Here is a 15,026-nt window from a genome sequence, read left to right as displayed (position 1 = left end):
ATATATATATATATATATATATATATTTTACCTTTCTTATCTATTTTGACTTCTCTCTCCTACCGTTAATGCCAATATATTAAATATACACTATTACTTTCATATCATAGAATATTAGAATATAGTTATATATTTCATAATATGCTAGTTCAAATAATTTTATATTATGCATCCTAATTATATTCAATGTATAATGGTTATGCACATTATTAATACATATTTGTTGAGATAAAAATAATAATAGAATATAAATAAAATTTAGCCAGTTGCAATTGTTGTATCATTAGAAATATACAATATATACATACAATATTTTATAGAGAAAATGAACTGTTTCTACTCTAAACTATACACGAAATTGCTGAGACACACCTGAATTTTAGGAGAGTCCTATTAGCTCCTGGATTAATTAAAATCGTATTTTTGGCAACCTTAGTGCCTACGTGGCACATACGTGTGCCTATGTGAACCTTTAGTGTGTTGATTCACTTATGTGCCACGTATGTGCCATGTAGGCACTAAGGTTGCCAAAAATACGATTTTAATTAGTCTAGGGGGTAATAGGATCCTTCTAAAATTCGGGTGTGTCTAAGCAATTTCGTGTATAGTTCAAGATGGAAACAGAGCATTTTTTCTATTTTATACTTTTTTTTGGTTTAATTTGGTATTTTATTAAAAATTATTCAAGATTTAATGGACCAACCCATTATAGAATTAAAAAGCCACTACTATTTTAAAGACTCGGTCCAACACGGATCTGTTTAATACATAAAAGGTAGTAGGGTTTCCAAAAACATCCACTTTCCTAATCTCTCTCATCTTCTCGCCACTTCTCAAAATGAATCTGCATTTCTTCAACCTTGAGCTCCACCGCCTTCTTCTTTGGATAATCAACTCGGTGCCATCTCCTTCAGGTCCTACTTTCTTAATTATTCAGCTTACAAAAGTAAGTAAGATTTTCTTTATGTTGATGTATTTGTTTCTTATTATGCTCCCACTGATGAAACACCTTCTGTAGCTGAGTTCTCCGGTGAATGGGACCTTGACCCGCTTTTTGATCAGCACTGAGAGATCTAATCAACTGTATGAAGCTGCTACCTTCAAGTAAATATTCCTTCATCTGTTTTTGAGCTCGCATCTTCACTCTGCATCTGTAGCTTACTCTTTTTATCCTGTGATGTTCAGATCTGAGAGGGATGAAGATAGAGGATGCTTGGACCCACGAAGATACTGGTAGCTACTTGACACCCAGGTTTAAAAAGCTCAAATCGATCAATAGATCCTCCCATGATGCTGAGAATCCATTTTGTTGGTTGTAGTAGACTAGACTAGCTACATGTTCACCTTTTGTTGCTTTTAATTCCTGTAAATATGATGCATGTAAACTTTGCTGCCTAAGACTTCTCTTGCCCTTTAACTGCATATGGGTGTAATTCTCAAGTAGGGGCACTGTCATTTATCACTGTTAAGTATGGCTTTTTCTTTCTATTGTAGTTGTTAAAACTAGTGATGCTAACCTTTCCTGTGTCAATGGCTACATTTGCAAGATTATCAGTTAACTGATTCCCTTCCCTGTAAATGTGTTGATATTTGACTTGCTTTCCTTGCATGTATTGCTCAATCTTCTTTAACATGTTTGCAATGCTCCATGGACATTTCCATATTCCTATTAATATCCTCTCCAAAATAAGAGAATCTATTTGAATGATTATCTTGTCTAATGTGATTGATTACAGTGTTTTGCTGCATATAAAATTGTGTGTGCCTCTGCTTATAAACTATCTGCATAGTGATGTGGCTCTGCTTTTGTAACACCCCAACTTAGAAAGGAGTCCCACATCGACAAAACACATGAGGGATGCTGGGTATATAAGTAAGAAAGTCTTACTCCCTAGTGACGTATTTTAAAGTCGTGTGGGCCTGGGACCAGAGCGGATAATATCACTAGGGATAAGGCATAAGGGGTTTCTTGGGGCTTCAGAGTTTGGGATGCCCGTCGCGGCTAGAGCTCCGGCTCGGGTCGTGATAGAATGGTATCAGATCCACTCCTGTGTCAGCCGTGTTGATGTGGGCGAAAGTTTAAACTGAGTGTAGGCGAATCCCGATTAGGCGGGAAAAACATCAGTCCTGAGTGTAGGTAAATCTCATTCGATGGAGCAAACCTCAGCAAGGACGCTGAGTCTATAAGGGGGTGTATGTAACACCCCAACTTAGGAAGGATTCCCACAACTGCAAAACACAGGAGGGATGCTGGGTATAAAAGTAAGAAACCCTTACTCCTTAGTGACGCATTTTAAAACCATGCGGTCCTGGCCCAGAGTGGACAATATCACTAGGGATAAGGGGTCTCTCGGACCTTTGTGGTTCGAAATGCCCATCGTGGCCAGGGCCCCGGCTCGGGTCGTGACAGCTTTAGTATATATAATATAACCCTTCTCATCTCTCAAATAGAAAACATATGGGCTTCCACTATCTTCCGCTCATTTGTGGCCAATCAGTAGGAAAACTTCTTACTGGTTTTCTGACCATCAACAGCAGCCTCAAAGCCCTTGTTATATTATAAATCAGCCTCAATCCTGTTGTACTCTTATTATCATGTTTCTTTCTATTTTTTCTCCTTCATATATCCCATAAAATAATGCTAGGTAAAGCATGAAAATATGGTTGAACTCTCTTTTTCACCTGAAATTCCCACCATTTGATGATAGTACCTCTTAGAGTTAGTTCTGAATAGAAATACCTACAAAGAAGAAAAATAAGACCAAATCCTGTTAGCATAATATGATCTTCTGAATACATGAGTGATTGTCTCCACTGCAGGCTCTTCACAGCACCAACATTTAGATGGACCATGCATTCCCCATCTTCTTGCACAATCATCCATAGGAATTTTGCCTCTCCATAACTTTCACATAAAGAAACATATTTTAAAAGGCATTCCTTTAATCTAAATATTCCTGTATATGTTACTCACTTATCCTTTATTCCTGATATATTGTCAAGCAGTTTTCACTTTAAATGCTTCATCTGATTCTATACTCCATACAAGTTTGTCACGTCCTTCTCCCTTTGGTGGATGTACTTTGGTTAAAATATGTTCAACCATATCTGGTAAGAACATACTTGTAACCAAATGTTCATCCCATCTAACATCCTTTATAATGTCATTTACATATTGATACTGTCAATTTTCATCCTAGTTCCCTTTCATTAGTGAATACAAACCCTCCTGACCAGTCTAATCATCTAACCATAAATTAGCATTCCCTTCTCTCAGTTGCCACACTATTAAATGTTCCACCATATCTCTAGCACTTAACATCTTTTTCCACACGTGGGATCCCCCTACACCAATTTTCCATATCATCATATTTGGATGCTCTTTTTTACAGTACTTGTTATACATATACTCACTCTAGATGGAAGATGTTGTTCTAAAAGTCCATCATAGTTTACAAAATAATACCATAGAGATATCAAAAATTTGTCTAAATCCTAGGCACCCTTCTTCTTGTGGCAAACACACATCTTGCCACTTCACCCAATGTCTCCATTTTTCCCCTATTCTGCTGCTCCAAGAAAATTATGCTAGAATTTTTTGAATAGATTGCAAGACATTTAGATGGGGGTTCATTACTGACAAGCAATGTATAGGAACACTCTGCAACACATGCTTGATCAATACTACTCTACCTCCATATGATAAAAGCTTTCTTTTTCATGTCTACACATTGTTTGCTATTTTATTCATCAATTATTGATAATACTCCTTCTTCTTCCTCATATAGAATATGGGACAACCAACATAACTCCTATTCCATTTGAGACCCTTCTATGTAAATAAATAACACTCTTTTCCTTATTAATCTTCTGCCCAGATACTTTTTCATATCCATCCAATGTATTAATCACCATCTGCAGAGTTTTCACTTCAGCTTTGCATAAAATTATCATATCATCTGTAAAAGCCAAGTGATTTAACTTAGGACTCCCTCTTGGCATACCAAACAATTTAAACTCCTTTTCCAGCATTAATTTCTTCATATTTCTAGACAAAACTTCAGCTATCATAACGAAAAAAGCAGGCGATAGAGAGTCTCCTTATTTCAGACCTCTTGAAGATTTAAAAAATCCTTTAGGTTGCCCATTCAGTAAAATTGAATACCAGTTATTCTCTAACAACTTAAACACCATGTCTATCAATATTTCTGAAAAACCCATTTTCCTCAACACCTTTGTTAGAAAAAAGCCATTCAACCTATCATAAGACTTTATCATATCTAACTTCATAACTATATTAGGTGGTTTACTCCTCTTTCTTATTTCTGATACTATCTCTTGAACCACCAAAATATTTTCAGCAATATTTCTCCCCTGTACAAAACCTGCTTGCTCAAGTGATTTCAGTTGAGGTAGAATTCCTTTGATCCTTTCATGAATAATTCTTGAGAAAATTTTATTCACAAAATTACTCAGTGAAATTGGCCTTATATCTGAAAAAGTATTCACTACTAACTTTTTTGGTAACAATACCAAATTAGTATGTGTAATGAATCTTGGAATCTGATAACCATAAAATAACGTAATTACCATTCTATGTATGTCCTCCTTGATAATGTTCCATGCATCTCGAAAGAATGCTCCTGTCATTCCATCAAGCCCCCCTACACTATTTCTATTTAACCCCATTACTGCTTCTCTTACTTTATCTTCAGTAGGAATTTTGTAAATGTCCTTGTTCTGCTCATTAGTTACCAACCTTGGTATCTCATCTAGTATGGTAAAATCCTGTGCATCTTCCTGCTTAGTGAACTACTTCTGGAAAAAATCTACTATTGCATTTACTATTATTTATTCTTCTTTCATCCATACCCCTTCTTCATTTTGCATCCTCCTAATTCTTTATTTGATTTTCCTTCCTTTGATAATTACATGAAAGAACTTTGTATTTGTAATACCCCAACTTAGGAAGGAGTCCCAGATTGGCAAAACACAGGAGGGATGCTGGGTATATAAGTAAGAAAGTCTTACTCCCTAGTAACGCATTTTAAAGCCGTGCGGGTCTGAGCCCAAAGCAGAAAATATCACTAGTGGGTTAGAACGTGACAGGGGTATCTCAAGCTTGTATGGTTTGGGATGCCCATCGTGGCCAGGTCCTCGGCTCGGGTCATGATAGAATGGTATCAGAGCAGCTTCTGTGTCGTCCCTGTCGATGTGGGTCAGAGTTCAAACTGAGTGCAGGCGAATCTTGGTAAGGAAGTGCAAACCTCAGTCTTGAGTGTAGGCAAATTGCATTTGGTGGGGCAAACCTCAGCGAGGATGTTGAGTTCGTAAGGGGTGTGTATATAACACCTCAACTTAAGAAGGAGTCCTACATCGACAAAACACTAGAGGGATGTTAGGTATATAAGTAAGAACGTCTTACTCTCTAGTGACACGTTTTAAAGCCATGAGGGCCTGGGCCCAGAGCGAACAATATCACTAGTAGGGTGGGACGTGATAGGGGTATTTCGGGCCTGTATGGTTCGAGATGTCCGTCGCGGCCAGGGCCTCGGCTCAGGTAGTGACAATATTTCTTTCTTCATATTTAAACCATTCATATCCTGCTTTTTTCTTCCAAAATTCTTCATCTTTCTTTAATTGAAGGTTTAATTTAGCCTGAGCTTTACTCAGAGCTTTCCTTTTTTCTCCATCAGGCATCTCTTCAAATTTCTTTTCCTTACCTTTCAGAACATCTTCCAAAGTGGCAATTTCTTGAAATATATTTCCAAAAGCCTCTTTACTCCATCTTTTCAATGTTGATTTAACCTTCTTCATTTTATGATAATACACAATGAAAGGATTACCATCTATATATGTTTTCCAATTGTTCTTTATCACTTCCAAACATGTCTCATCCTTCAACCATAGATTCAGGAATCTAAAAGATCTGATTACTTGATCTTTATCCATCTTGAACTGAATCAATAAAGGAGAATGATCAAAACCACTTCTAGGAACATATTCCACCTTCAATGTCTGAAACAAATTCTGTAATCTGTCATTGAACAACACTGTATCCAACTTTTTAAATATACATGCATCATCTGTTCTACCATTCCACCAAGTCTACTTACTTCCTTTAAACTGAGGTTCTTCCAAATTGCACAAACTTATACACTGATTAAAATCCTGAGTTTCATTCAGTGTAACTGGTAATCCCCCCAATTTTTATTCTTCATTTATTATTACATTAAAATCCCCTCCTATTAGCCAAGGCTATTGAAAACTAGTCATTTCTAATAATGAATCCCATAGAACTTGCCTTTCTCCTGACTGCACTTTGCATACTAACAAAGTTACATCAGCTTGTTGGCATACTAGCTTCATTGATAGTTCTTGTTCCTCATCTTTGACTATGCTACATTCCACACTTCCATTCATAAACGCCCATATCTTACCTGATATATTCACTACAGCTTGCATTATACCCAATCTCTTTTTATAATCTTTATATGCTGCCTCTCTTGAAATGGTTCCATAAAACCTATAAAATAAAACTGATTTCTCTTCTACATTGTGATTAATCTGGTAAAGGCCTGTTATGTATTAAAAGACATTATATTCCATATTAATGCTTTCATCTTGACTTATTCTTAGCAGCCTGACTCCTTTTATGAATTGTGTCGGCACTTGCATTATTATTCTGGTTCTTCCTCTTTGATTTACTTTGCTTGGGTTTCATTGACTCAACTTGATTGGGAGATAAATCTACATCCTTAGCTACTTTATTAATTTTATCTTCCGGGTTATTCTCATCCAAATATGCCTTATTTTCATTATAAATCTCCATCACTTTGTCTGATTCAATCGCTAATGGAGAAATCCCTTCCAGAATCTTCAATTCATTTGCTTCTGCATCAAATAATTGGATTTTCTTGTCTTCTTCTTCCTTTTGAATCTCTTTATTACTGACTTTTTCCTGGTTATCTACCTTATCATCCTACTGTTCTTGATTCTTCTGTATATCTTTATCTTTGCTTGTCTTTTCCTTTGTTACATTCATCTGTTCTGCATCCTGTGCTCCTTGTTTATTTTTTGCATATTTACCAAAATTCTTATTCACCCAATCTTTTGTACTAAGTGGCTCTCGATCCCCTTGTTTATCTGTATCACCTTTTGTTTCTACCTCTTTAATGTGATCAACTTCATTTTCTTTGTCTTTCAATACATTAAAAAAGTTAGAAACTTTCAGCTCTTTATCATTTTTCCCATTCATCTCTCCTAGAATATGCCCAAATCTGTCCATCCTATATCTATTCTTTCTTGCATGCCACTATTTATTATTTATTTTCTCTCTTCTTGTATTGTCTTGTTGCTGCTGTTGCTTCATTTGCCCATCTTGAGTCTTCTCTTCTGTTTTCTCCTATGTATCTTTGCTTGTTTTCTTCATCTTGTCAAATAATTTCAGATGCTTGTTCCAACAACTTTCCTCGTCATGCCCTTGTAAACAACATTCTCTACAGTATTTTGGCATATAATCAATTTGTATCCATTTTGATTTAATCTCCCCAGTAATATTATTCTCTTCGTTTATTCGTATCCTTTGAGGCAATTTGCAACCAAATTAACCTCCACCTTCACTCTCGCACAACTAGGCCTAGTATGATTTTTGATTGCCATATCAACTCTGAGAGGCCTTCCTACAGCTGATGCAATAGAGAATATTGCATCTTTTGCAAAAAAAATTTGATGGAAAATCTGGCATAGAAATCCAAGCAACTGCCATTAAAGTTTCAACATCAGGCTCAAACCATGGAATCCCACTGTAAGGTCCTCATTTACCAATATCTGTCCATCGACTGAATATAAAAATGTGACGTTGATAATAATTGAACATAGTCCTCCAACGCTTCTAACCTTATTAGCACATGTCTTTCATCCATTACTCCTATATTTTATTGTCCCTTTATTCCACATTGATTCAAAATAATTTTCCTTAATATTTCAATGTGAGGTTTTCCATAAGAAAACTTACAGATGATTGCATAATGTAATTTCTCCTGCATGATTAAATTCTAACTTCAGATGATTTCCACGTAATACTAGGCTCCCCATACAGCATTATAACCGATTTAGGTGGAACTCTAATGTTAGAGTTATCCACCACTTTAGATTTCAATTAATCAACATATTCTGTTACCTCCCTAGTGTGTTTATTACTATCATCCGATGGGATAGTCCCACCGGCTATGGCAGCCATGCTGGCCAGAAAAGTCAAGGGCTAGGTTTAGAAGTCAACGGCAGCTAGAGAGAAATTTAGGGATCGATTCATTAAATTTAAATTTTGAATATATAAATGAATTTTCTCCAATTTCCAGCAATATTTCACAGTTGCGTAGAGAATATGAATGCTCTTGGACAGATCTAGAATTTTCAGTTTCCTATTTCATACATATTGCTATAATACCATTATATTTATAATGTTATTTCAAGCATACAGCTTACATACACATAATATTTGATATATATTGCTATCGAAGATTTATCACATATACTATTGACAAAAAAATTATAAGCGTCATTATATATCTAAATTTATAATAAATTAAAATAATTAAGCAAGTATTTTATCAATGTAGAAACAAAATAAAAAAGAAAGCTAATAAAAAAGTAAAGTAATAATTCATAAACCACATTAATTCAGGCCCCTACAGATTAGTAGAAATTCATTATTCCCTAATAAATTACAATCGTTTCCACGGTTTCTTTCTTTAGTGAATCGACTAGAACGAAAAGGAAATTTGTTCATCTTTCAATTTCGACAAACTATGTAACTATTCTTTCGCAACTACTGTTATTTTGAAAACAATGCTAAAAATATATAATGTGTTTTTTAAGATTGGTTAGTTACGTAAAGTTCTCTAATGTAAATGTCTAATTGATCCATATCCATAAAATAGCATGTTCAGCCAATAATTATTTTTCCAAATCAAACTTCCAAGTTGAATTGGCTAATATGGATATTTGGCACAAAAATGAATTGTTGACCATAAGGAATAGATAAGGAATAGATTAATACAGACTATTTAAGGAAGATATAAAGTGTGTACACTATAAAGTTTAAAAGGTAATGTAATTAATCCAAGTTTAATATGGAACATCCGTAAAAGGGGACATAATTAACATATTGAATTGTTCTTCATCAAAAAGCATTATATAATGCACATCTTGCTCAATGTGATAGTCACCAAAAAATAGATATGAATCTCAAATTCGTTTCAACCTTTTTTGGCATCTTCATATTGCTTCATTCATCAAAAACTACTTTTGCTGAACATTTTACTAATCAAAATGATTTAGAAACTTACATTGTGCAGCTTGCGTTGCCTGATGATTTTGTATTCTCTGATTCAAAAGATTTTTACCTCTGGCATCAGTCATTTTTGCCAACAAATATTTCTGATCATTCATCGCGCATTATTTATTCTTATAGTCAGGTGCTTAACGGGTTTGCTGCATGGTTGTCACCAGATGAAGTGAAGGTGATGGAAACAAAACTAGGATTTGTATCTGCGCGTCCTCAAAGGGTGCTGCAGCTGCATACCACACACAGTCCTAGTTTCCTTGGCCTGCACCAGAATGTTGGCTTGTGGAAAGCCTCAAATTCGGGTAAAGGTGTGATTATTGGTATGCTTGATTCTGGAATAACTCCACAACATCCTTCATTCAACGACAACGGGATGCCTCCTCCGCCTGCCAAATGGAAAGGCAAATGTGAGTTACATTTCAAAGCTTGTAACAAAAAGCTTATTGGAGCACGAAACTTTGTGAAGACGGCTAAGTCACCTTTGGATGGAGATGGACACGGGACCCATACTTCAAGCACAGCTGCTGGCAACTTTGTGGATGGTGCCAATTGGCGTGGTAATGCCAATGGCACTGCTGCTGGCATTGCACCCCGTGCTCATTTGGCCATTTACAAAGTCTGTGATGATAATAGCGATTGTGAGGAAGTTTATATCTTAGCAGGTTATGATGCTGCCATTGAAGACGGGGTGGATGTAATTTCCATTTCCATTGGAGAAGAGGCTAGACTCCTCTATGAAGAAATCATAGCAATTGGAGCCTATAGCGCCATTGAGAAGGGGATTTTCGTTAGTTGCTCAGCAGGAAATAGCGGACCATTTAGTGCTACTATAGAGAATGGATCTCCATGGATTCTAACTGTTGGCGCTAGTACAACGGACAGAAAGATTAGTGCTGTAGCAGTTTTGGGTAATGGAGCTAAATATGAGGGCCAATCGGCCTTTCAGTCAGCAAAAATTTCAAGAAAATTATTGCCCCTCATAAATGGCGGTAATTGTGAGACATTGGCTAGAATTGTTGTCAGGGGTAAAATAGTGTTGTGTGAAACCAAGGGTAACTTGTCTGAAACAGACAAAGGACAAGCAGTGGAAAAAGCTGGTGGCGCTGCCATGATTCTCAGGAACGAAAAAGACCGTGGCGATACAACATATGCAGACCTTCATGTCGTTCCTGCAACACATATCAGTTATATTGATGGACTAAAGATCATAAAATACATAAATTCAACATCAGCCCCTGTTGCAACAATATCATTCAAGGGAACGAGATTTGGAGACGAGCACGCTTCAGAAGTTGCATTCTTCTCTTCTAGGGGACCAAATACAATAAGTTCAGGCATATTAAAGCCTGACATCATTGGCCCTGGGGTGAATATCCTTGCGGGATGGATAGAAACAGCTGAAGGGGTGATGCCGTCTGTTAAATCATTCAACATGGATTCTGGCACGTCTATGGCTTGCCCTCACCTTGCAGGAGTAGCAGCCTTGTTAAAGAGTGCACATCCCGATTGGTCTCCAGCTGCAATTAAGTCTGCAATCATGACGACTGCTGATTTTGTCAACCTTGGCAACAATCCCATTCAGGATGAAAAACTCAACCCTGCTGATCTATTTACAATTGGATCAGGCCATGTAAATCCATCGAAGGCAAATGATCCTGGCCTAATTTATGACATCCAACCCCAAGATTATGTGCCTTACTTATGTGGCTTAAACTACACTGATCAACAAGTCACTACCGTTGTGAAAAGGAAGGTTCATTGCACATCAAGGATAGCTGAAGCAGAATTGAATTATCCTTCATTTTCAATCAATCTTGGATCAGGTGCTCAAACATACACGAGGACCGTGACTAATGTTGGTGAGGCTAGTTCGATTTACACAGTTCAAGTAATTGGAGTTGAAGGTGTCGCGTTGAGTATTAAGCCTAGAATCTTGAAATTCTCAACTTTGAACCAAAAGTTGTCCTATCAAGTCACATTTAAGCGATCAACTTCAACAAATTCTTCACAAGGATACATAAAATGGTCTTCAGCCAAGTACTCTGTTAGAAGTCCAATATCAGTTTTCAGATCGGGAAAGTAAAGATGATGAGATTGGAATATATTAGCCATGACTTTCTCATTGTTTCCTACATAGATTGTGAATAAATATTTGTTCATTAACTTTAATTTCTCTTTTTGCCTCAAAACTTTTAATGGCATGTTCGAAATTATACATAAACTTTACAGGTTATCCCCTAAACTTAAAGTTTAGGCATACACTTGGGCTTGTTAATTGCTACTCCCTTTGAACCGTATTAGTTGGGTTATTTTTTTTGTTTACAATTGTGTTAAGAAATCATAAATATCAAGGTTATTTTACTAATTCAATCCTTAAAACTTCTAGAAAATTTTACAAGAAGTGTGAACACTTTAAGAAAGAATTAATTGCAAGGACGATATGAAAAAATGATTAATTAATATTTTTGTTTAATTTATGTAGTTAGTAAGGTTACCAACTAATATGAGACAATTATTTGTAGAAAGATAAAGAGTTCAGATTTCTTACCTTATTATGGGATCCCAGGAGTAGAGATTTCTTACCTTATTAGGATTGATAAGATAAAGGTTTAAGCCTTTGCTTATACTTATCGTATTGAATTTTGTTTTACTTTTTTACTAAATATATTAGACATTTTATCTAGTGATATAAATTAGCAAAAATAAATAAATAAATCCTTAATCCAGTTGAAAAGTCTAATGCTTTGTCAACATTATGACCAATTCAACTACCACCTATATATATGTAGATGGATTAATAGGTCGATAACAACCTAGGAAACTTGCACTTTTTATAAATTCTTCATAGAGATAAAAAGAAACCGTCCTTGTCATGTTTGTAGTACTATTTGTATGGATCTTTTTACCTTCTTATCTCTTTTTCCTCACGTCTCACTTGGCCCTTGAAGTCCAATTAGTATTGTGTTAATTTCTTCTCTTTTTCATTGACCCTTCTGATTGATTAATTGATTGGAGTTATTTTCTTGGGGTATTTTGCATGTAAAAGAAGGGAAAAAGTTATGGATAAGGAGGTGGATACTCGGAATCAGAGAGCTCTGGAGACAGTGATCACTATCAGATTGGATGAAAATCTTGAAAAAGAGGATGTTGGGATTGGTAGAAATAAGGTGAAAGTGAAGCAAGAGAGTTTTTCAAATGTGATTGATGTGAAGTGTAATATTGGGAATGGAAAAGTGGGGGAGAATAATTTGATTGTTGAATTTGAAAAAGTGTGTAGGATATGTCATTTGGATACATTTGAATGTGGGAAAAAATTGGTGGATTTGATTGAGATTGGTTGCGGGTGTAAAGGAGAGCTTGGATTTGTTCATTCTCATTGTGCAGAGACTTGGTTTAGGCTTAAAGGAAACAGGTAATGTGAACTTTTTTTTCCTAGTCTTTACTTACATATTATTCATGTTTGTTTATCATCTTTTACTTCAATGTTGATTGATGATTATATTTTCATGCTTTAATCTGTTGTGTCCCCGGGTTGAATTTACAGTTCTAGCTCTTTTTGCGTGCTTTGACATATTGTGTACTTTTGATGAGATGTAGTAGTAGATTTTACAGCTAAAGCTTTGTCTTTATTGGAATTGGTTACCATTTGGTATTGTTTTTTCACCATTTGGTTCAGAAAGTATTTGCCTTGCAAAAATTATTGTTTTGGTGGGCAAAGTTACCGGTTGTTGTGCTGGTGGAAGTACCGGTACCATATAGAATAATTGAGGTGGACGCAAGTTAGCCCTAGCACAACTGTCAGATAGGAATTTCAAGTTTCATGTAATATGGCACCCTTTAAACCTTATACCCCTCCTCCCAAGCTATTGAAGCATAAAATAATCATGTGTTTCAAGAGCAGAAAGCGTTGTACTTAATTGTTCTCAATGAAATTTATCATGTCTTCTATACTAATGGATATAATTTGTATTAATGTGTCAAATAACAGAACAAGAGGAAATATTAGAACTTACAGGTAGTGGATTCTCCACCTCTCGAAGCTGTAGGTTTTACACACTCTCCATAATATATACTGCCATCAAAGAATGGGGAAAATTTGTGTGCTTTTCAATATCCCCAAGTTTGGCTTCCAACACTAATTAATGATATCATTTACTGTCTATGAGAATTCAGGGGTAACTGTATGTTTTGAATTACATGCCATTGATGGTTTGCGCTCTGGCAGAATAGCAACATGGTTGTTAGCGCATTCCCAACTCCTTGCGCAAGAAAACGCCAGCTAAGATAATTTTTTAAAATTATCTGCTTCTAAATCAAGAGCTTGTTATGTCAGTTCAGGGAACTCTTGTTGCTCAGTAATCTAAATGAATGCCATTATGTGCCTAACCTGGAAAACCTCTTGGAATGGTAAAAAGACTCTAGTATTGAAATTCTTAAAGTGATTGAGTTGCTTGATAAGGGTAACATAGCATAAACAGTAATAATCAAAACATGAAATTCAGTAATTTGTAGTGTTTTGCTGCTTGTTAAAGTTGAAATTCCAAATCAAACTTTGTCAGTTCATTCCTGCATCGTCATGCAGATATTGTGAAATTTGTCGGAAGATAGCAAAAAATGTCACTGGTGTCAGCAACAATAGATTTATTGAGGAGTGGAACGAAGCAAGATATATTGCAGGTGGTACTGGTTCAGCAGAACAAGATAGAGAATGCTGGCGTGGACAACCATGTTGTAACTTGTTGATAGCAATCCTGATAATAGTTTTTTTGCTACCATGGTTGTTCCGTATAGACATGTTTTGATGCGGTAAATAGAGTTAATAGTTTCTTTCCTCGAATCTTATTCTGTGTCTTGCAGATAACAAAAGTGTTAAAGAGTGTTTTTAGTACATCAAACCAGAATATCTTATAACATTGCTTCTGTCTCTTCTCAGTATCTGAGCCAAATTCTTGGTCCATTTTAGATAAATGGGATTATATACTTCAGATTTTCTTTTGACTTAGTATATTGTATAAGATGGCAATCACTTTTGCACCTTCAGATCTTGGAGTGGCATGATTCTTACATCATCCATGAAATCTTCACTTAATTTTGATGACGAAATCATTTAATTTCTATAAGACATTCTGAAAAAGCTCTTGAGACATAATATGGCATGATATGAGTGACATTCTATTTTTCTGTCTTATTTGATACTCCTATGAGATCTGATGTCTGCTTTTCTGCTCCAAGCTATTCCCTGTAATAAAACAAAGTATTAATGGATTTAGTCTTGGGGTTGAATTGGTTATATAGTGAAAGTGATTGATTCATGACAAAAATAATAGTAGTACTGTTTCCTTTGTTTTGTCAATTGGGTAAACTGTTCTTTCAAGCTAACGGAAATGTAACAGGCCAGCCTGTGCATATGGATCAACAAAGCAACGAGGGATATTGTAGAGTTAATGCATCCATTGTACAATGTTGAAGTTGATCTTACTACAGACATTGCCTAGTAGAGTTAGAATTCTTGCAAATTAATGAGGCAAGTGTCTCTTAAGTGGGAAACTAAATTAGATGTTGTAAGCTCTAAAGCAATTGTTAGTCACAAAAATAAATCTATTACAAACCTAAATTTTTGTTTAAATGTGATGATGGTAGGAAACAGCTATTCATTAAACAAATAATTCTAACTCAC

At 35.7% G+C, this 15,026-nt stretch overlaps 2 protein-coding genes across 4 annotated transcripts; both read left to right on the top strand.

Moving 5' to 3' along the window:
• Nucleotides 1-877: 877 nt before the first annotated feature.
• Nucleotides 878-14,347, top strand: LOC107859257. 3 transcript variants are annotated; one of them, XM_047406829.1, is made up of 5 exons: nt 878-946; nt 1,019-1,104; nt 1,186-1,252; nt 12,396-12,761; nt 13,932-14,347. In XM_047406829.1, the coding sequence occupies exons 2-5, from the start codon at nt 1,086-1,088 to the stop codon at nt 14,149-14,151; spliced, it is 672 nt and encodes a 223-aa protein (XP_047262785.1). In that variant the 5' UTR covers nt 878-946; nt 1,019-1,085; the 3' UTR covers nt 14,152-14,347. The 3 variants fall into 3 exon arrangements, with proteins under 3 accessions (XP_047262785.1, XP_047262786.1, XP_047262787.1); XM_047406830.1 differs by lacking the exon at nt 878-946 and having other exon boundaries at nt 1,029-1,083; XM_047406831.1 differs by lacking the exons at nt 878-946; nt 1,019-1,104 and having other exon boundaries at nt 1,194-1,233.
• LOC124885131 (subtilisin-like protease 4) lies at nt 9,073-11,552 on the top strand. The gene has a single exon (XM_047406828.1). The coding sequence runs from the start codon at nt 9,243-9,245 to the stop codon at nt 11,430-11,432; it is 2,190 nt and encodes a 729-aa protein (XP_047262784.1). The 5' UTR covers nt 9,073-9,242; the 3' UTR covers nt 11,433-11,552.
• Nucleotides 14,348-15,026: the final 679 nt, after the last annotated feature.

This window comes from Capsicum annuum, chromosome 2 (genome assembly GCF_002878395.1).
Source record: "Capsicum annuum cultivar UCD-10X-F1 chromosome 2, UCD10Xv1.1, whole genome shotgun sequence".
Taxonomy (NCBI): Eukaryota; Viridiplantae; Streptophyta; class Magnoliopsida; order Solanales; family Solanaceae; genus Capsicum; species Capsicum annuum.
This window is presented reverse-complemented; position numbering and strand designations above follow the sequence as displayed.